General features: G+C 38.5%; 1 protein-coding gene across 3 annotated transcripts in view; it reads left to right on the top strand.

Annotated features, from left to right (window-relative positions):
• Window positions 1-22,420, top strand: part of PRUNE2 (prune homolog 2 with BCH domain) — a 207,722-nt gene extending 185,302 nt beyond the window's left edge. The window contains exons 15-20 of one of the 3 annotated variants that reach the window (XM_070431469.1): window positions 870-956; window positions 5,374-5,472; window positions 8,734-8,769; window positions 9,299-9,337; window positions 14,154-14,214; window positions 19,208-22,420. In XM_070431469.1, the coding sequence (XP_070287570.1) occupies window positions 870-956; window positions 5,374-5,472; window positions 8,734-8,769; window positions 9,299-9,337; window positions 14,154-14,205 (313 nt within the window). In that variant the 3' untranslated portion in view covers window positions 14,206-14,214; window positions 19,208-22,420. The remainder of the gene's footprint in view (window positions 1-869; window positions 957-5,373; window positions 5,473-8,733; window positions 8,770-9,298; window positions 9,338-14,153; window positions 14,215-19,207) is intronic. The other 2 variants (XM_070431467.1, XM_070431468.1) reach the window with 2 other exon arrangements.
• The last annotated feature ends 587 nt before the right edge of the window (window positions 22,421-23,007 follow it).

Here is a 23,007-nt window from a genome sequence, read left to right on the forward strand (position 1 = left end):
CAATTTGAGCTGCTAAACCAGCATCTACAATTCTCTACTCGTGCCATGTGATCTTGATGCTATTAATGTACATTGGGTCTATTGTGATTTTGGAAAATGTTGAGCTCTTATTTCAGTATTCACTGTTAATTCATGTTAACCACTATCCCATAAGGTGCCTTTGGGTGCCCCTTCTTCAAGATACTTTACTTTCATTCGTACTGTTTTTAATAGAACAAAACACATTATTGCCATGTACAGGGAAACTGTCATAATAAACATACCAGTTTATGATATCTATGATGGGTGTGGCATCCACTTAGATGTAGCTCCTTACATAACAGCACATGCGTGCCCTGTTACAGTAACTAAAATTCGTTTAATGATCCAAACATTCATAAAGTAGCATTTTTAACTCTGAAAAATGTGCCTGAAAATCAAGAACATTAAAATGGTAACCTGCAGGCCAAACAACCACTTGATATATGGTTTCTGTTTTTACTATATATAAGAGGACACCAAGGCTCAGAGATCAAATAAACTAAGTTGCTTGTAAAAGTATACTTTTCAAAATAGTAAGGATAATGCTGACAAAAATGAAAAGCATTGTTAAGCAAAAATATGCCATGATGGTTATAGATTTATGGACTCTGTGAATACAACCACTTTAGTTTACATTTATTCTGAGAAAATAAGGCTTGAATCATAAAAGTTTCAAATTACATATCAAAAGGCATTTTTTATGAATTATGACTATTCTATACTTTCCCTATTGGTAATAGCAACTTGCCTAGAACTCTGTGTATATATTCTTATTTGGGAACATGCTTTCTTTTTTAATTCCCACTAAAAATGGGTTATGAGTAATTGTTTTTCCTTTTTCAAACTAGGTTGCGGAAGAATTTGAAATCATTCATCATTGTTCATCCATCTTGGTTCATCAGAACACTCCTAGCAGTGACACGACCTTTTATAAGGTTTGATTATTATTATAGTAAAAGTAAAAGCATTATTAGTAGATTTTTTAAAATGTATTAATTGACCTATAAACAAGAATTCATAAATTAAGAGGGTATTTAGGAAGATATTTGCCTCTGCCTTTCCTGGAAAGATACATTAGACTATCCAGTGAGAGACACTAATTAAGAGTGAGCATTATTTCATAATGATTGTTTCACCGCCAATTATTATAAAGCATGATCTCTATGTGGGTTGCTGTAAATATAAAAGATGACAGGGTGGGTTTCCATGTCACCTTACACAAAGGAATAGACAATACTTTTAAAGTGATATATGGTAAAGAGAATAGAAAAGACAGAGTAACATGACAATAGAAAATAAAGACAAAAACCAAGGACAGAAGCAGGAGCCATGTCTTATCTTAATTGTTCTATTTTTGTTGAACAGATATCATGTGGGTCACCAAAGTTAGATAAAGAGTCTGGGTAGCCTTGTTGACAGCTGTTTTAAATCTCCCATGAGGATTCTCAGTTTCCTTTTGGTTCAATTCAGTGAATATTTATTCATCATTTATGTTGTCCCACATGCTCTATACCCTTACATTTTGGGAATGCACAGAAAAGTAAGATAGATGTCATAACATAGAAAGACTTGGAACAGTTAAATGAAAGGGATAGTATGCATTTTCTAGAGAACTTAAAAAATATAATAAAATAAAGTATTGCCTAACATCAGGGTACAGAGTAGATGAACTGACATTTTTCTACCTCAGAGTTATTGATGAATCCCTAAGCAAAATTCTGCTAACCTTACTTCTGGAGAAAAAAAAATTGAGGTTAAAATCCCCTCCCCCTTTTTTAAACATAAATTTCACTGTGCCTTTCAAATTCTACCTTTTTTGCTCAGTGTTCACTTATAATTATTTAACATTCCCATTTTTTACTTACAACAATTGAGTGACATGATTCAATCTAATTTTCCTCTGACAAGGTTAGCTCTTCACATGTCAAATTGCCTTAAAAATAACATGAAATATTTAAAATATACAAAGAAACATTTATTTATTTATTTATTTATTTTTTTAGAATTAACTATTTTTATTAATTTTAAAATGCTAAATGTTATTGCATAGACAGTAGTGGACTTAGTAATAAGGTGATCAGAACTCTATCTCTATGCTTTTGACTACTATAAACTTGTCAATAGTATAAACCAACTGTGCTTGAGGCTGTGGCTTACATCTACCTGTATGAACAAAATTTAGTGGTTGAAGTGTCTGCCATTTTTTTCTTTTAATAACCAATATAACTGTGAAATTATTTGTTTAAATAATTTGAAAACAAAACCTATATCATTATAAACTTTGGAAAGTGACTGTCTAATAATGCTTTTTGATAACTGAATTTTCTAATATTTTTCTGTAAGGACTTAGATTTTACCTCGGTGTTGCTGATCTTTATATACATCTTTTTTTTTTTTACCCAACAATCCAGTTTTGTTTTTTTTTTTTCGCTAAAAGTATTACAAAGGGTATTACATAAGTGTCCTTTCCCCCCCCCCCCATCATTTATTTTAATAATAGCAGAAAATACTTTGACGAGTAGGAATTCATGTATAGTGAATAGCTTATAAAAAGTTTAATGTGTAAAAAGTAAACATTAGAACTGATATGGATTTGATGATTTTTTAAATAATTCAGTCTTTACAAAACAAATGTTTCTTGTTGATAAATCACAAAATGTTTATTACTATAAAAATATTGAAAATTGTTAAAATTCAACATTATTGATTGAAGGGAGTTTCAATACAGTAATAATTACAACAACAATAATAGCAAATAGTGTTGTGGTAAATTACATATAATAATGGCTGACGCCCTCTTAGCACAGCAGGCAGTGCGTCAGTCTCATATAATAATGGCTTACATTTATTGATGCTTACGTGCATTATTTCATTTCATCCTCATGACAGTCTTCTGAAGGAAGTGCTATTTACTATTTTCGTGATACAGGAAAAAACCCTGAGAATCAGTGAGGTCAAATGAATTGTCTAAAGCAGGAGCCAGCAAACCCACTGTGTAAGGGATCAGATAGTAAATATTATAGATTTTGTGGGCTGTATCGTCTCAGGCACAAGTACCCAACTCCACCATTATGGGGCAGAAGCAGCCACAGACAATATATAAACAATAAGGACGGCTGTGTTTCAGTAAAACTTGATTTATGAATACTGAAATTGAATTTTCTAAATATTTTACATCACAAAATATTCTTGTTTTTGATATTTTTTTCTCCCATTTAAAAAATATAAAACCCATTCTTAGCTCAAGAACTGTAAAAAGCAGTTAACAAGTTGGCTGTGGCCTGTGGGCTGCAGTTTGTCAACCCCAGGTCGAAAGTAACATGTAAGTGAAACTCGGGCTTTGAACCCAATTATCTGCCTAATTCTGAAGACCACACATTTGTACGTACACATTGTATTTACAGTTCCATCATGTAAGACCCTCTTTTAATATCCCCCTTCTGAATCAGTTCACATCAGTGTAACCAACTTTTACACCCCAAAGAAGAGGCCACTTAAATGTATTTTGGGTCTATTTTATAGGTTGTTGGTAGTGTGTGTTCACCCAAGTCTTAGCAGGGCTAGAAGTGACTGTATGGAGAGGAAGGTTGCTCACAAGGCATAGCCAGTGACCCAGGGTCAAAACTGCAAGTAAAATGCTAAAAGGTAACTACTATGAGAGAGGTATATGACACATTCCTTTTTAAAAATGAATAGTTGTGCCAAGCACTGGGCTAGGTGCTGGAGACTGATGAATTAAATAGCTCAATTGCTGTCCTTAAAGAGGGCAAAGCAGGCAAAGGCATACAATAAACAATTATAAAGCATAGTACAATTAAAGCACAATCAGGGGTGATGACTCAAGGTGAGGGGGAGTTCTGGGATCAAAGATGGAGAAGGCTGAGAGTTGCATTGAGAGAGGAGCTTTCCAGAAGAATGAGCCTTCAAGGTGAGTTTTTTAAAGAATACATTCTCCTTGATTTCAGAGAGAAAGGGAGAGGGAGGGAGAGAGAAACATCAATGATGAGAGAAAATCACTGATCAGCTGGCTGCTTCCTGCTCACCCCACACTGGGGATCCAGCCTGCAACCTGGGCATGTGTCCTGACTGGGGATCAAAACATGATCTCCTGGTTCATAGGTTGACACCCAACCACTGCGCCACGCTGGCTGGGCAAGGTGAATTTTGACAAACTAATAGGATTGGCTCACTAAAACCTGGTAGAGGAAATAGCAGGTACAAATATACCAAGAAGGAGAGGAGGTGGCATGTTTAGAGAACTGTACATTCCAGCAAACGTAACACCGGAGATGGAGGTTTCCCCTTGCGTGCCTACTTCCTCCCACTCACTCCATTCACTCTGTCTTTTATCAAAACCTGAGTCTGGCACAATAATCTGGAGGAAGGAAGAGGTCCAGTGTAGCATATCATTGGTAGTGTATGTTCACCCAAGACTCATCAGGAGGGCTAGAAGTGACTGTACCGGGAGGAAGTTGCTCACAAGGCACAGCCAGTGACCCGGGGTCAAAACTGCAAGTAAAATGGAAAGATAGATCTATAGAGACATGGCCTTGAGAAGCTTCCTGCTAGAATGCACAGTAGTTGAAACAGAAGGAAATACAGTTGGCGGACAGCTCAGCACAATCCCAATAGACTGGGGAGGACCTTTTCATTTGAAACCATCTGAGAAAATTCAATGCTTGATCAAGTTCCCTTTCAAGTGGAATAATAATGCATTTTTAAAATTAGTTTGCAATTACACCAGTAATAGAGACATGCATTCTTATAAAACTTCTAATCATTTAGATGGAAGTGGTTTGTAATTGAAACCCAATCATTGGAACCGGTTTTTAACTTTGGTTCATCTGGAATGAACTCTCAGACTAAAACTTTACAGAAACATTTAAAAAATATTTAAAATGTAACTAAAACTAAAAAAAAAAAAAAGAAAGAAGAAAATGACAAGATTTTTGTTTGTTAAAAACAAATAAACAAACAAACCATAACCAGTGACAGTGCAGAGTGATAGGAACCACAGGAGGTCATGTGATGTGTGGTCCAGAGTATAAATCCAGGCTTTGCCACTTACTGGTGGTGAGTACTTAACTCCCTGTGTCTCCGTTACCTTATCTTTAAAAAGAGAATAATAAGAGTGCCTACTGCACTAGCCTGTACTATGAAATAAATGAGTTAATTTATATAAACCACTTAGTCTCTGGCACGTAGTAACTACTCAGATAATGTATCCTTTCTGCTCAAGAGAGTGCTGGGACAAGGTATTAAGTATATCGGGATTTTCAGGAAGAGGCAGTGACCTTAGGAAGGATGAAGGAGCAACTAATCATAGATTCTTCTTTCCTTCCTTTTTTTTAGTTCAAAATTCAGCAGTAAAATTAAATATGTCAGCAGCTTATCAGAGCTCAGTGGGCTGATCCCAATGGATTGCATCCAGATTCCAGAGAGCATCATCAAGTAAGTCCTGATGGTTCTGAAGATTTGGTAAGAAATATTGCATGTTTGGAAAAGGAGATTGAAAAACAGCTCATTTCTTCAGTAGTGGGGAAATGGCATTATCTTATGGTTAAAAGAAATATTAAATATTCTCCAGTAAAAAATATATATATATATCTTAGAACTCAAGATTAGTGTTCTGTTCTTTTAGATCCTTTTTCACATAATCTTTCTTTGGAAGTATTGACTAGTGCTCATTTTCACTCTGAATTTTACTATCATTTTGGAGAAAGCATAAGTTTAACACAGTCAGCACATCTGTTACTTGTGTCTCCCACTCCACACAGACACAATCGGGTGTGAGCATAGTACGGATTTCTTTATCACCTTAATATAAAGTTATTTGTCTGCATGACCCTAGGGAAAGAGTGGGGAGGGGAAGTAACCTTTCTCTGTTTTATTCTGAATCCTTTTCCTTCATGGTTCCCTTCAGGTGAAAAATGAGGCTGAGTGGTGAGTGGCAGTTAGGGACAGTTCCTCACTCAGCACCGGGTAATGAAGGCACCAGCGCTGATGCTGAAGGCCACAGGATTGTGCTACAAAAATAGGAGTATAAGTTAACTAAATAACCACTTGGAGCTAGAACTTAAAAACACAGATACAGGAGAGTGAATACTCCTCTTGTTTCGTGGTTGCAAAGAACCAGTGCTTTCTGTGGGTCGTGTTTTGTTTCACTGTGTCTAATTCCCTCATTTTTTATTTGAATCGAATTGAGAGGAAGATAACCATCAGCTCAAAGAAAACAGACGAGGATACCCATCTTTCTTCAGAAGATGGATAAGAAAATGGACCTTCCAATCTGGGCACCCCCATAAAAATAAGTAGTCCTCATTTTTTTTTAAAAAAAAAGGCATAGAAACTGAAAGGGAAGGATTCTCATTTAGTGTGTTTCTATGCAACTGCGCTCTATATCATTCACAGATATGGGAAGACACATCAGTAAAGAGAAGTTGCTCATGCAAAGAATAAGTAGGAACAAGGAAAGATGGAACCAGAATAGGTTTGGCTGGCACCCGAGTTCCTGAGCCCTTTCCTAGTACTTTCCTTCTCCTCCTTTAATGTATCCATCCAAAGTCAAAGCTCAGGAGTGGATGCATTTGATTTCCCTATATCCCAGCATCAGGCAAGAACCCAGGGTGCTGACTGGGCTTAGAGTGGCAGTTGGCTCAGCTGAATCAAGCAGAGTGTTCGTAAAGCCCCAGCAATGGCTCTCATCTTCTTTAGCTTCTAAGGTTCCCACAACCAGCACACCTCACAGCTCTGGCCTGCTGCTTCAAAATGGTGCGCCCCATCTCAAAAATCAACTCCTACTCTTTAAATTAAAAGAACCTCCTATAATACTGTCTCTGTTTGTATAAAATGACAAGGACATCCTCTTTTCAAGTGGAAGTCAGCATTGTCCACACTCTAGGCCAGTGATGGCGAACCTATGACATGCGTGTCAGAGGTGACACGCGAACTCATTATTTGGTTGATTTTTCTTTGTTAAATGGCATTTAAATATATAAAATAAATATCAAAAATATGTCTTTGTTTTACTATGGTTGCAAATATCAAAAAATTTTCTATATGTGACAGGGCACCAGAGTTAAGTTAGGGTTTTTCAAAATGCTGACACGCTGAGCTCAAAAGGTTCGCCATCACTGCTCTAGGCAAATAAGGTAATGCTTCCATAGGATGGCTGTTGGAAAAAGATGAGAGAATGGGCTTTGGAAGCTTAGTATTAGATGTGAATCTTCCTTACTGGCTGTAAGTGTCTCTGAGACTTCAAGCATCATATGAAAACGCTCTGCGTCTCACCCTCAGCCTCAGCCTCGGTGTACTGAAGAAGTGAGGCGCAGGTCATGGCATGGCCCTGAGGACCGAATGAAAACAAAGTACACAAAGCATTCAGAAAGCCTCCTGGCACAAAGTTGGTGACCCAGAATGTTATTTATTATAATCATGTTGCTTTTAGAGACTCACTGTCATGTGAGAAACTTTAGTTGAAAAGTTAAACATGCCCTTTTCATTCATCTACACACATTCGTTTCCAAGGGCTCCATTAAAAAGTCACTTCAGAAGGAATGGTTTCATTTGGAATGATTTTCTTCTGGAAAAAGAAATTTACAACCACTCATGTCCTCCTCATGTATCCATGTTATCTCCTGTCTTCCATAACCCGTCTCCTCTGGTCGGCTTTTCTGCCATTTTTGTTACTGGCCTTCATTGCTTCATTTTCATGTTATGCCATTTTCAAATCGATACAAGCCATAGCTCCGTCCTATCACTGTGTAACATTCAGAGTATCTGATCTCAGCCAATCCCAGCAGCGATATTCAGCTGGGATGGAGCTTGCCATCAAAGGGCTTAAATGAAAGAAACACTTGCCTAATCTGGAATCAAATTTCTAGTCTCTGATTATAGTCAATTCTTGTTATTTGCTGGGGTGATGTTCTAGAACACCAAAGAGCAAATACTAAACTGTTGTTTCTAGAGGAAGTACAGGGTTAGGTTCCTTTGAGCCTCTGGTCACATTTTCATCAACCAATTAATATATAACCTTGTTTTATGTGTTTCTGTTTAAAGATACCTTGCTAGATATATATTGCTGATTCATTATTATGGAACTCATGGCCAACAACACTATAGAACAAAGTTTATCTAACACACATATATTCCCCATAAGGTACAACCCAGCCTTCTTGTGCTTGAGATCACTACACAGCATTTTATCACTATGTTTGGGGGCCATTTTAAATGGCAAAATACCAACAAAAAGCAAAACAAACAAACAAACCCCAAACCATGGCACTTAATAGATGGCAAAAAGGACACGTGTTTACAGCATGAGAGCTGAAACAAGAAGGCAGAGCCTCACCTGCCACATCAGCTGGGCAAGTGCACATCAGGTGGCGCACATTTCCTGCCGCTCTCAGGCCATCCACAAGTGATCATGAAAAGTGCCACAGGTCTTGAGTTGGGGGTTGCAAACTAAGGTTAGCAAGTGGGTGAATTTGCAAACAAAATCTGCAAATAATGAAGATTGGCTGTCTAACATTAGAAATCCTAAATCATTGGTTATATCTAATTAAAATAAGATTTCTCCCAAAATGCAATGGGATTACTATTTGGGTAGGCTTTTTCTCTCATGTTCTGACTGTTCTTTAAAACATTGACCTGTCTTTTCGTTTTCATCCGTTGGCTCATTTTCCTCATTGCATCCATTTTTTATCTCATAAGGTACGATGAAGAGAAATCTCATAAGAGAAGTGTGAGGTAAAAATCTCTTGATCTACAAGTCATGCTGGACCCTCTGTGTGTGTGCACCATTGTCTTATTCGTGGGTGACCTCAACATGCTACCAGAGCCCTTGCACCAGTCCCTTGTGTATACCATTCTCGGTCTTTGTCTTGTGTGTAAAGCTGTTGAGGTCAACCTAATTTGCAACTGAAACCTACTAAACAGATACATCCCTGACGTGGCCCAAGCTGCAAGCTAACTTTAACTACTCAACAGGCTGATGTGGATGTTTTCAGATTTTTTCAGCCAGCATGTTTCCGATCTCCTTGCAACTTTCATATCCACCATTATGAAGGATTTTGCAAAGTAAACATGTAAACACTGAATGGGAGAAAATGACTCCATATTCAATTGAAGGATTGTCTCTCAGGGCTCCACAGGATGGTTTTTGAAAGCTAATCCGCTCCACTTACGTTTGGCTCTGCTTTGCTGGGTGACTGTCTCATGCTCTGCTTGCTTTTTTTCTTTGTTTTGTTTTCTACACTGATGCTTTTTGCTCATGCAGACTGGATGAAGAACTGAGGGAAGCATCAGAAGCAACTAAGTAAGACTTGGTTTTCATTCAGCAGCTGGCGTGGTGTTGGCTTGCATTTCAGGAATGCGTTGGGAGAGCCTGCATGCTGGGTGTTGTATTTTTTGCATCCTGATAATAACGCTGCCGTTTAGAAGTTCCCTTTGTCTGTGATAGACGCAGTTGCAGTTATTTGTCCTATAGCCTATTTCCCCCAGAATCTTGGGTTGTCTTTAAGAACGTATTTGTTACTGTTGTTTAATTTTTTTTAAATGCACATGCAATTTTATGCACCACAGCAAAGAATACATCACAGGTACACACACACACACACACACACGCACGCACGCGCACACACACACACACACACACATACTATAATAATAAAAGCATAATATGCTAATTAGACCAGACGTCCTTCCGGACGACCTTCCGGACAAAGCTGGGGCTGTGAGGGAAGCCCGGGTCCCAGGTGCCAGAGGGAAGCCGGCCAGCAGACCTACTCTTGCACGAATTTTGTGCATTGGGCCTCTAGTGTATATATAACACATATACTATAACGATCATCTGGATGTTATATTGGGGCAACAAAACCTTACTAATGGAGAGAAATGATACAAGTGGAAATTATTTTTGTAGAACCAATTTAATGACTTTCCAATACTATTTTTCAACACCTTATTTAGTGACTTGGAAATATTGCTTAATCAACAGCTTTTGAGCTGTTTGGCTAAACAGAAAAAAAAACCATTGCTCACTATTGTTAAAGGATAATTTTCAAAAAGGCAAAATCATAACTTTAACGCAAATATAGAATGAATTCATGCAAGTGATTTTATTTAACTAATTACTTAATGAAGGAACCAGTAAGGTGTTAAAACCAGTTCAAAGAGCATTTCTGAAGCTAGAGATCAATAGGCAATTTATGAAGGAATGTTAGGATAAGATTGTTGGTTTAGGTACAAAACTAATTAATGTTCAGCAGGGCAATAAACAACCTTAGGGTTATCTTTTACTAGAATGCTGGACAAACATTATTTGCATCTCTGCTCAACAAAAATCTAAAAGTGAACCTCTGGTCCTAAGAGTTGTAAAACAGTCCTTCAGTCCACTCAGCACTGCTTTGAAAGAATATCCAGTAATTTCCTTTTTTTTTTATTTCCAAATTACAAGTAATTTTTCTGACACTATATGTTAAATGGAGACAAGTACTATTTGGCATGTTTGCTATATTTCTCCATTTCAAATGTTGCTTACACTGTTAATTTTTATGACCAGCTCCCATTTTAACAGACATTGCAAATGCAGGAAATCTGGACAATGTGCAAACAGCTACAAATTCTGTATAAATAAGATCTTAATTAGTGGCATTTTCTGCAGAGATGTAAATGCCAATTCCTCATGAAAACAATCCATTTAGATTTTTTTTCCTATGGCCCATTTTTATTGCACGTAATCTGTAGAATTATTTCCCTCTACTGTGAATCTTTTGGGTTAAAAATTCAAGGAAAGTTTTTTGCTTTAGAAAGTTTAGCATTAGGGTAGTTTACTGGTACAATATTTCTATGCTCTAGTTTTCTTTTAACATAACTAACACCCAGTTAGACTAACAATACTCAAAATTACGTAAATTTTTACTCTAACAAATTCTTCTTAGGCTCTAACTCAACTATTGAAAACAAGAAGTTGTGGAGGGAAGATATTAGAAATCAAGGAACCAAATGTTGGTGTAATGTAAAGCATTCATTGGTACTCAAATTGCACTGTGACATGAGATTCCCCAGAGAGAGAAACAGTAATGAGTTTCTCGTTAAGATTCTTTTTTAAAAAAATATATTTTTATTGATTTCAGTGAGGAAGGGAGAGGGAGAGAGAGATAGAAACATCAATGTTGAGTAGAATCATTGATCACCTGCCTCCTACACACCCTCCACTAGGGATTGAGCCCGAAACCCAGGCATGTGCCCTGACCAGGAATTAAACCATGACCTCCTGGTTCATAGGTCAACAGTCAACACTGAGCCACACTGGTCGGGCTAAGATTCTTTTTTTTTTTTTTTTAAGGATAACATATTTATGAAATTAGAAAGTTTTTTCCAAGACAAAAAATGGGGGGGCCCTAACCGGTTTGGCTCAGCAGATAGAGCGTCGGCCTGCGGACTCAAGGGTTCCAGGTTCGATTCTGGTCAAGGGCATGTACCTTGGTTGCGGGCACATCCCCATTGGGGAGTGTGCAGGAGGCAGCTGATCGATGTTTCTCTCTCACCGATGTTTCTAACTCTCTATCCCTCTCCCTTCCTCTCTGTAAAAAATCAATAAAATATATTTAAAACAAAAACAAAAAAAATGGGGGGAACTGACATCAATGATTTTCCAGCCAAACCCATTAGAAAGTCAGATTGCCATGTTTTTTCATTAGTACCATATAATCTTGCCTCTTTCAGTAGACTTTTCTCCCCATCCATATTTTTACTCTTCCTGCATAGCTACCATTGAGAAAGAGTTATCATATTTGGTTCAGTTGTATAGCTTTCTTTTTTTCTCTCAACCCCTTCCTTTTGTTCTCTTTCCTGTGCCCACCCCCTCGTCTCCCCAGGTTTCTAAATAGTCTCAGATCATGCTGAGATGTCTTGATCTCCTTCCTAAAAGAAGCACCAAGCTCATCCCCAGTACATAGTAGATGCTCAGTAAATTTTTGCTGCATAAATTGATGAATATGCATAAGATTAAGATTGTTGCTGTGGAGCAGTATTATTGTGCCTCAGAATAACCTGAAGCACTTGCTAAAACACTGCATCCTGGGCCTCCCAGCAAAGTTTCCGATTTAGCAGGCCCCAGAGCCTGTATTTCTAATAGTTCCCATTGATGCTGGTCTCAGGACCTTGCTTTGAGAATCACCACCTTAATGTAATTGGCCACATAAATATAATTAGATTTGTCTTAGGGGGCTCTATGCTCTGACTTTGGAATCAGTGGCTAAGCCACCTATCTGAATTTTCCTCCAATTGACCCTCCTTCTTTTGATGGTGACATTACATGTTATAAGAAATTGAAATATATTTGCACATTTGAAAATGTGCAAGGAGAAAGAATTTTACTCTGTTGATCCCACCGATGATTGAAATGCCTCTGTATCCTACCGTTCTGTCAAACCAACTACATCTTCTCAACAACTTCTCAGCCTCTAAGGTGACCCCCAGATCCTTGGACAGACTGTGCATGATGATTTGGGGTTCAACAAACACAGTCACTGCAGATCTGTGGAGAACCGGTAGAAGCCAGATATCCCACGTTCTTTCTATTAACAGACAAATGCACCCTGGCTTTCTACGTGACCTTTATTAGGAAGCTGCAGGCTGGCTCTAACCAAAGGCAAGCATATACCCTGCCAGGGAACAAAACCTACCTGTCTATTGTTTTGCTTTACTCCCACCTGTGTTTTCAAACATTCATTCTCTCTCCACATACACACACCGCCACCAGCACCTCTCACTGCCTTTCAGAAGGTGATTTCTTCAGCCTGCCTTATTTTTCTTTTAAACTTTACATCTATACAGAAAAAAAAAAATACTTTTGAAAGTTACATTGTATATAGGGAGCCATTCTTAGGTTGAAAATGGTGCAAAATCCACCTGCTGCCTTTACAGTGACAATATCTACTGGATGGCAAATTGCTGTTTTCTTTGGAAGAAGTATGCGAAGTTAAAAACCAGAAAAGCTAGCTTTGGAAGATTGCCCTTCCTTGATTCCAGTCCAGCTTTGCTAGATTTTTCTAGCACGCTGTCAACACTTGCCTGACTGTCCTTGTTCACTAGAGTTGCTAAATATACTCCATGAAAATACCAGATCATCAAAGAGAAGGGTGGGGAGACGGGGGGGTGGGGGGGGGGCGGGGGGGGATGGGGGGAGCCCTCTGCTCTTCCCAGGGAGAGATAGCCTTCGGGCTTTAACATTGATAACCATGCCTCTTATTTGCAAATAGATATATAAATTTATGAAATTATTCACAGTATAAAAGGAATTCTCACATGTAAAAAGATTGCAGAATCCCTGTAACTAGTGTTTGTTTGCCAACAATAAAAGAGTTAACAGAGGAGAAAAAGTAAAAATTTTCATCGGAAATTAATAGAAAGCAAATCCAAAATTTGCTAACAGAGGAATCGCACCAATATGAAATATCAAAAGCAGCCAATATTACACCAAAAAAAGCATAAACACATTCATACACCCTAACACAACTTTTATTTCATGATTTCATAGGGTAACATTTTTCTTTTTGGACATATTCAGTTCTAGTTATTGTTGGGATTCACATGTCTTACCTGAACACAGCTCAGCTGTATGGTAGCAAGTGTCCTATTATTTTCCTGAAACAAAGACAAGGAAAGCTGACACTAGTATTTTTCCTTTTAGTGTCTTGGAAAATCCTCATTCTTATGAGAATAGAAAGTTAAGTGTTATATGTAAGTGAAATAAGCTGCTTGAGAGGGATTGTTCTTTGTATATAAAACATTATACTATTTGGATTATAAATAAAAATTTGCAATATGTTCCCGGAATAAGCTAGATTGGAAAAATCAGGAGGGAAAATGACAAGGTCAGAAGAGCCCACTTGGAGGTGTTTGGAGTTTTCAATCCTCGTTATATATTTCCCAATGATGGGCAATTACTATATTTCGAAACTAACGGTAAAAGAATCACAGCTTAATTGCATCATTGCAGGTGTAGATATGCTTAATATTGGCAATGGGACAACATTAAGCAGTTTAAAATGCCCAAGTCTTTTGTGCTTGCAAAGTGTAACAGTGGAGAAAATGTTTACTGCTTCCTGTTTTTTCCTTGCACTCAGAACTAGCTGCCTTTACAATGATCCAGAACTGTCTTCTATGGAGAAGGAGTAAGAATTCATCGTCAGTAACAGCTCTGTGGTTACTTGCAGTATTGTATGGCTGGGCTCTGAAAGAAACAGATATATTGAGGACTGGGTAAACCTCGTTCAGATGTTCAGCGTTCATGTTCTCCACTCCTGAAATTAGAAACTGAAAATGGACTGGGCCATCTTAACACCGTCTCGTTGGTCACCATTATATTCCTTATAGACAGCCGACGTTTAGACGTGGCACCCTATTTTTCCAATGCACACATTGGGAGAAAATGAATTTAGAGCTAAATGTAAGGACATTTGGGTGAGAGGAACGCAAGTCTGCTTTCTGAATTAACATCACCTATTTTAACTAGTGAAAGCTGGGACTTCCATTTGAACTTAATATTTTGATGCATGGGAGAGAACTTTTTGTTTGTTTCGAAAATTCCAAGAGGCAGTTGAGTCTGGATGGGGCTGGAGGAATGATCTAGTCCATCTAGTCCTGTCCTGTGAGAGATAGAAATCAAACCCGTAGTGAGTTCTTACCACATGTCAGGCTCTATAAAAAGCTTCACACACATTAGCTGATGTTTATCCTCAGAATAAGCCTATGAGGTACATTTTATATGTAAGGAAAGAGCAGCCTAGGGAGATTGTCTGACCAGCCCAGTGTTTTACAGTCGTAAAGTGGCCCAGAGCCGGGACTGGAATCTGCAGTGCAGTTCCAGTGACGGTGGTTTTGAAATCCAAGGGAAGTGGTCTTCATGCTGGAATGGGTGTGCAACCTCCGACCTAACCAAAGACTAGCGAGGACAAAATTAGGCGCCTAAGAAAACAGTTCATTATTGGCCTCGTCCGTTTCAGGGAATGAACTGTGGTCACCAACATGCTCTCAGAGGGAACCTGGCCACCCAGTTAGGGGCTTCTAACCTGGTTTGAGTTGTGGAGAATTCTAAATTGCCCTTCTTCCCCCCAATCCGGAAGGAGGGGCAAACATCAGATTTAAATGTCTTAGCTATTGTCACGTTTTGTTTTCTTTGGGTCTCCTTTCCCTAGCAGTCACAAGGGAAGTTATAGAATCACAGTGCAATATTTCTCCAGTTGCCATGGTGACCTTACAGTTTAAGGAAGTTTATGCACACAAAAATCCATAGAAAAGGTCCCAGCTGAAAAGCACTCAAGAACAAAGGCTGTCAAGGGACCTTTGAAATCACACAACTATTTTTTTGAAGTTTACATTGTCCCACACCTTTGAGATGATGACAATTGCTTCAAGCTAATTGCCACACAGAAATTCTGCAAAGAAAAATACCTGTCCCTTGACCCACCAGAATTCTTTTTGCAAATCTGACCTTTCTCTGCAAAACAGCGCCCCCTAGAGCAGAGTCCTGCAACCGCAGTTAATGAGCTGTGTGGACAGAATGTCACTCTCTGGCCTATGGCTGCTACATCTGCGGGCATACCCACTCCTTTGTCTACCTGGTCTATTTTGTTCCTCATTTGTTTATAGTCCCTTTTGGGTTGGGGAGAGAGCAAAGCACTGCTTCTTGTTTGAGTTTGTTCCAGGGCTGGACATGGGAGAGGAAGGGATGCTGCAAATTACTAACGTTCTTCCTGCTTCTCAGAACTATTCTCCATGCTTCCCCTTTCTTCAGCCCTCTCTTGCCAAGCCCTTGGGAGGCATGTGGTCCTGGTGCAGACTGAGATCCGGGATGAGGGGCAAGAGTGGCTAAGAATTCTCCCTACTGACTTCCAGCCCTGGATTTCTGGCTTTCTTCTGTGTTAGAATAAGGGGCTTCGTTTTCCTTCTGGTTCCTGTGGGGAAGCATTTTACACCTTCTAGTACTAAATGGGTAAACTGCAAAATGGGCAAAGGCTCTTCCAAGGAACTCAGTCAGGCCGTGAATAAGATGAAGTGTGTCCTGATGCTGTAGTGGCCTCTCATTTCCCTCAGAGCGAGAAGGGAGGCTATGCCTGTCTTCCCCCTCTTTCTACCTAAACACAGTGTTTTTATCTATTATTAAACACTATTGTTAGACATGTTGTAAGCGGCTTCATTTAACATGTTAGAAATAAAATGGCCTATAGGAAAATTGTCAGAGGGTTGCTAGTCTCACTAGAAAGTTATAGAAAACTAAGCCCATTTGCCAAACGTGAGGAATATTCCTTTCATATTTCAATTCTGATTAAAAGTACGTGGGTTTTCTTTGTTGTTATTTTTCTATTTGTTTTATTTTCTAGAAAGCATACCATTTCTCAAAGTAGCCTGAGGTGCTTGCCTCCCTCACTTTTAGATTTGGAAATTATTTATTCAGATGTGTCCTAAAACTTGCAACATGCCTTTTTATATTTTTACATTTTAAAAAGGCGTATATAATCCAGGGGATGTGTTTCTATTTGGGGAGACTTAAATTAGTAGCATTGTTGGTAGCTTGATTAGATCTACAAGATAACTGTTGTCTCAAAAAATCTTCAGTGTGGTTTTCTGTATTTACTTAAAAATCGTTCACTTTTGACTGTCTCTTGCTTCTTCCATAAACTGGGGAAATAGGTTTCATTGGGTTCTGTTTGTTTGTTTACCCAAAGCTGAAGGGATAAATTAAACCCTAGAAAGTTTACAAAAAAGTCAGTATGAAAAATGAGGTGTTTAAAAATGTGCATCATAGCATATGTGGGTTGTTTTTTATTGTTTGTTTGTTTTTTAAGTTTTTATCAGGGGTCTAGAGGGTAGAAAAAAAAAGTGACTGTGCACTTTAAACTTTCCAAGATGACTTCAAACATTCTGACCTACATTCACACTTTTCAGACAGTGTGCCCCAAATGTGGGTTTAATATATATTCTCTTGGTCTCTGAGAGAAACTGAATCATCAACATGGAAGAAAGAATAAAATCCCAATCATCAAATCAAACTTACTGTAGACTTCTGGTAATAACTGCAGCTGGGAAGTAGAATTGAAAACAAGATCAAGAAGGACCTGTTTTGTAAAGGCATGCTAGAAAAAGATCTAGGGGTCATAGTGGATAACAGGAGAACTCCATGGTAAAACTCTGCAGATAAGAAAACAAGTCAGATCCTTAAAGGAATAAAAAAGAGATTAATATCCATGGTGACCTGACCTGTCCTGGCAGTTAACATGTCTGGGTCCGAAAACTCCCCAAGGAGACAAGATTATTGTAAGTAGAGTAATTATGCAAACATGATTTTCCCATTTCAAAGACACCAAGCTACTACTACTACTAATCTATACTAGTACTACTAATAGACATTTACTATGTGTTCACAGTGTACAGTTGAAAACACTTTAGATTTATTCAAGCTGTGAGAGATGATTGTTCTATTTTACAGATACAGAAATGGAAGCTTAGAGAAGGTAGGTAACCTGGCCAAGGCCCTAGAACTAATAAGGGGTGGAACTGCTGAGGGTGTTTCAAAGGAAAGATTCTTCACTACCTTAAGCTGGATGAGCAGGCAGTGTGGGTCACCAATGGCTTTATTTGCAAAGCTGCCACAGGAGCACTGCTCAGCAGCTGCAAATTCCACAAGCAGAGTAACCCTTGCACTTCTGCCTCAGGAGGGCGGATCTAAGTGAAATCTGCAGATATTTCCCAATGGCCCTTTTCAGCGAATGAATTTTTTTCTTTTTTCATGGCTGAAATTCCTCCTCTGCGTGTTCACTGAGTGTGGCTCTCTTCTCTGGTAGATATCAAAGTCATGATACGTTTGTTACAGAATTTACCAGGCCACCAAAAAATATACAGGAGTACTCCAAGATACAAGAAAAACCCATTTATTTCCAGATGTCCTCGTACAGTGACTCAGGAGAGCCTGTTTCCGAAACCTGAGCAAACCAACATGGAGGAAGCTTTCTCTTTATACCCTTTGGTTTCTTTGTCCCCCAAATAAGGATCAGACTTCCGGACCTTTGCCGGGCTTTGCAAAAAGCCCCGTGTGTTGGGGTGGGGTCCATGAGACCACACCTAAAGGCCTGGCCTGGTGCCGGTGCTGATAACCCCCTCCAGGGGTTGTGTATTGTTCATGATTTATGGCCTCTGTAAAATGTGAGTATTTAGGTAAATTAAGGAAGGAGCAGTGACCAGTGATGGCGAACCTTTTGAGCTTGGCATGTCAGCATTTTGAAAAACCCTAACTTAACGCTGGTGCCGTGTCACATATAGAAATTTTTTGATATTTGCAACCATAGTAAAACAAAGACATATTTTTGATATTTATTTTATATATTTAAATGCCACTTGACAAAGAAAAATCAACCAAAAAAATGAGTTCGCGTGTCACCTCTGACACGCGTCTCATAGGTTCGCCATCGCTGGACTAGACTATAGGCTAATGGGAATGTGCATTAGGGATACTGATTAACTAGGTACAGAGTCAGACTACTGGTCTCCCCCCGAAAAATGTCTTATTTTCCTCATCATGTTCACTCAGAGGCAAAAGAGAGACACAGTGGCCCGAGGACATTTTAGACTTATTCTCTAGATATTTGGGAACTCACTAGACATTCTTAAAAACAAGCTTATCTTAGGTTATAAGAATCCATCTCATTATAGTAGGCTAACCCCTTTCAGGCAAATCCGTTGGCACTAGGAAATGTTGGGGTTGGGTGTTTGTTTTTTATTTGCCATTGCTGTTTCATTGTTTGTACTTTCTGACTATCACTCATCACATATTACTTATTTCAGGCAGATCATTTATTTGCCCCACAAGGAACAATCATTTACTAAAAATCGGTAGATCCCTTATTTCCAAAACGCAATAACATTCTTCAATTTAAGGAACAAGGCTTAACACAGGTCTTTTGCCTCCTTCGATCACTTCAAAAGGTGTAAAATGCTTCCAGAAACAGTTTTGTAAAAATAAACAGGTTCCATCCTTTGTTTTACCAAATTTTTCAGTGTAAAAAACTTGCATGATGTGTTTTCAGTAAGTCCTTTGAGAAAAAAGAAGCAAACACATGCCACCCTTAATCATTGCTGACTGTTTCTCACTCCATTTCTCATTTTTTTCTTCCTTTTTTTCAAGTCTTGACCTGAAGTTAAAAGAGAAGCCCTAGTTGGCCATGGCAGGAAGAAGAGGATGCCTTTCTGCTTCGTGGTTCTGTTGAGACATATCTACCTGGAAGAGACAGGGCTGATGGTACTTTTTCCCCTTTGCACTACCTGGTGCCATTCTAAGTTTCTAAGGGGAAAAACAGTAAGGGAATTTGTTTACTCTTAACATGTTTTATGAAATTGTGTGTATTTTCCTATTTTGCCAATTATGTGCCTCAAACATTTTAGTTGAACCTTAGCAAGAAAGTAGGACCTTCCATTTTCATATTTTGTTTACCCGTGGTGCAGTGGTATTTCATCTCTTAGACTGGTATTGACCAATAAGGTAACTTCAATTCACGGTTAATTATAAGTGGATTTGCTTCCATAGATTAGCTCCGTGGTGATTGTTTTAGGTTTAAAATACACTGGGCTCAACTCTCCCTGGAAATGTTGTCCCCCCCGTAACTCCACTTTTAAAGTCCTAAACTTGTTTAACACAGCCAGAAACCAGAAATGAGTGAAACCACCCTCAACTAAGTACCTATTCGCTTGGTTCTTGTCCACATGAATGAATTGTCTCTAACTTCTCAATGGGAAGCCAGGCTTTCTAGTTCACATCAATTTTATTTTAGTGATCAAATTGGGCATCATGTTTCCTGTGAATTTGTTTTTTAAAAAAAGAATTTCTCCAGTAAATGTGGAAGACTTCTGTATTGAGAAACTCAAGGATCATTGTCCACATTTTTGGTGACTGTCTGTGCTTCAGGTCATAAACTTAATTCAAGATGTTCTACTTTAAGTGCCAAGGACTTGAGGGTAAGCTGGCCCACTTAGAAATTCATTGTTTGGTACCATTCAGTTATCTGAATTTCTCTTATACCTTATAAAAAGTAATCTGCTTTGAAACACTGTAATCTGATCACAGATTTAAAAATTAAATATGAGTATGTACTATCATTTGCAAAATATTCTTTTATAATTTTTATATGTCCTTTAAAATACCAATGTGATTTTGAATCTATGGGCCTCTTGCAGAAGATGACTACCTCCCAATGTAGCCATCGCCTGTTTTCACCTGGCCTTCTAGTTAAGACTGGTTTTCACGTTTTCGTTTGAAAACATTTTCTTACTATTTTTATTACACTTGAAAATTATTCAACTTTCAGTGTTCATGCATAATGTTTTACTGAAACACGGCCACAAAGATTTATTTATGAGCTCTCTGCAGCTACACTCATACTGTAACAGCAGAGTTGAGTAGTTGCAATGAACCCTGTAGCCTACAAAGCCCAAAACATTTACAATCTTTACAGAAAAGTTTACTGAGCCCTGCTCCAGCACATACATCCTTTGCCCCGCCCCCCCATTTGTATGTAGATATTCGTTTCTCTAACAGAATGCACAAGGAAGACTTCAAATGAACTTATTCTCTAAAAAATAAAGTTTGGCAGAAAAATACATGGCCAGCTGAAAAAGGTTGTGTTTACATGCCCCTCAGTGAAGCCTGCTGAGAAGGTTTTGGGCTGTTTGCAGGTGTTGCTGAGGTCCTGGTCTCACTCTGGGAACTATTCTTAGTCTCCAGCATCACCTATTACTAATTAGCTAGCAAAAATAAACATGAAGTGGAGAATGGAGTTCCTCCATAATCTTAAGGTGGAAACTACATCCAGGAGAGCTGTCTGTGACACTCTGAGCCCTGGGTATCATTAGCTTTGAAATGCTGTGAAGTGGACTTTGCACAGGTGACTGAATTTCACTGATGTCATTTGCTTCATGTTGGTGTCTCTTCCAGATATGTTCTCATACCTCCATAAGCCATAGTTATGTGTTCCCCTCTGGGTTTCTCTCAGCTGAGTATCTTATTGAACTGTGCTCTTTGGGATCTTCTCCCTCATCACATTGGCTTGTCTTATAGAAAAACCCTAGAGCATGCCTTCTCTCACAGCCCAGAGCCACCTTTGGAAGCCCAAAGTATGCCTCTCCCAGAACTTAGTGTTGACATAAGTACGGTGACCCAATATTCCGGTTTGTCCGCCCACTTACCATTGTTGCCCTGGCATAATTATTAATGATACTTCCTTTTGCTCAGTTATGTCCCATTTTGGAAGATGAATTACATGGTCCCCCTAGCCACAGGGAGTAATGAAGAATCCAGTGTTCAGCTTAATGGTGAAGCCTGCGGACATAGAGTTGTTGATAGAGGGCTTTTGTTATATTCAGCCAGATGTGGCAACAATCTCACCATTCACATTTTCTTTGAACTGGTCCAGCCTTCTCATGGAAGACTACTCAGGTGGCATTCTGTTTGAAGTTTAACCTTCCTACACGGAAATTACAAGCATCTTTTCCAATCAGTGATTTTATTTGGGCTGTTCTATGGGCTGTATAACCATCCTGATAGTTAAGCATTTGCTACTTTATTATCTTAGAAAGACAAATTAATTTCATTGCATGTGCTAGAGAAAAGCCACCATGTAAATTCAATCCAAATAAATAGAATCCTAGAAGAATCCTGAAGGATTAATCCCTAAAGCAGATAGGTATGCAGATGTAAACCTTCACATCATTAGCTATCTAGATCTTGCATTCTGAGCATTCTTGCTTTGGTTCTGACTTCTGGGAACTGTTTTGCACTGTTCTGCAGATTTGTAGTTAAGGGAACCAAGGGGCAAAAATATTTACTTCCCGAAGTGGCAACTGCTCTTTGCTTAGTTCCTTGATTAAGAGAAAGAACAAAAATTCTCCCCCAGAAGATACTGTCAAGGAGTGAAGGCAATAGCTGGGTGTAGAAGAAAACTCTGAAGTTCCTAGTGAAGCCATACAATGGTTTATGGGGTTATCTTTTAAGACATACTCCAAAATGCGTGAGGAAGTCACTACTCCAAGCCTTTGTGTTATTAAGATCCATTTTAAGTATTCATTCATGGTACTGTGTTTGCAGCGCTCATCTGAATCACAATGCCTCCGTAGTTTGCTCCCTTAAACACATTTATGTGTGCACAAATTAATATTTTATATATTTAAAAGGTTTTCTACCATGTATTGGATTGCTCAGAGTAAAGTATATATTAGACTTTGTTTAGATAAATAATTAAATAAATTATCCTTAAATAGTATGAATTAATAATATAAAGATATGTAACAACACTATATATTTAGAGAGAGACTCTCTGTATAACAGAAATAAAAATTGATTCCACAAGTTATGGCTCTCTTTCTTTGAGAAGGTGAGAATCTTCCTCTAACCTCACTGTGGGGCAGCTTTATCCGGTTTTCACTCCAGCTTGGCACTTGGTATTGAGGATAATATAAGTTTTGGCTTTGTTGTTATCTAAATTTTATTCTTTTCACTTTTGCCTTCTATACTTCAGTGATAGAAGCTTCCAAAATGTGTGTTTATCCTCTGGGTGAGCCATGTCTCACGTTGGAAATGTCTCTATGTTACATGGTTACTTGATTTTGTCACTTTCTTTTTCTGTCCCTTGCCTTTTCATGTCATATATTTATTTTAAATTAAAATGCATTAAGTAGCTTTTTTTAAATTTTAGAACCTTAAGGCAAAACCAGAGTTGGAAATTACCACTGCGGTGTGTTTTTTAAATTAATAAATCAATCTGTACAGCTGCTTTGCAGAAAATTAGAGTAACCAAACCAGAAGTGGCTCTACAGCTCTGGCTGGTTTGGCTCAGTGGATAGAGCATTGGCTTGCAGACCAAAGGGTCCCAGGTTCAATTCTGGTCAAGGGCATGTACCTCGGTTGCAGGCTCCTCCATGGCTCAGGCCCTGGTT

The sequence above is a fragment of the Myotis yumanensis genome, unplaced genomic scaffold (assembly GCF_028538775.1).
Source record: "Myotis yumanensis isolate MYYU_CA2020_CCGP unplaced genomic scaffold, mMyoYum1.0.hap1 SCAF_12, whole genome shotgun sequence".
Lineage (NCBI taxonomy): Eukaryota > Metazoa > Chordata > Mammalia > Chiroptera > Vespertilionidae > Myotis > Myotis yumanensis.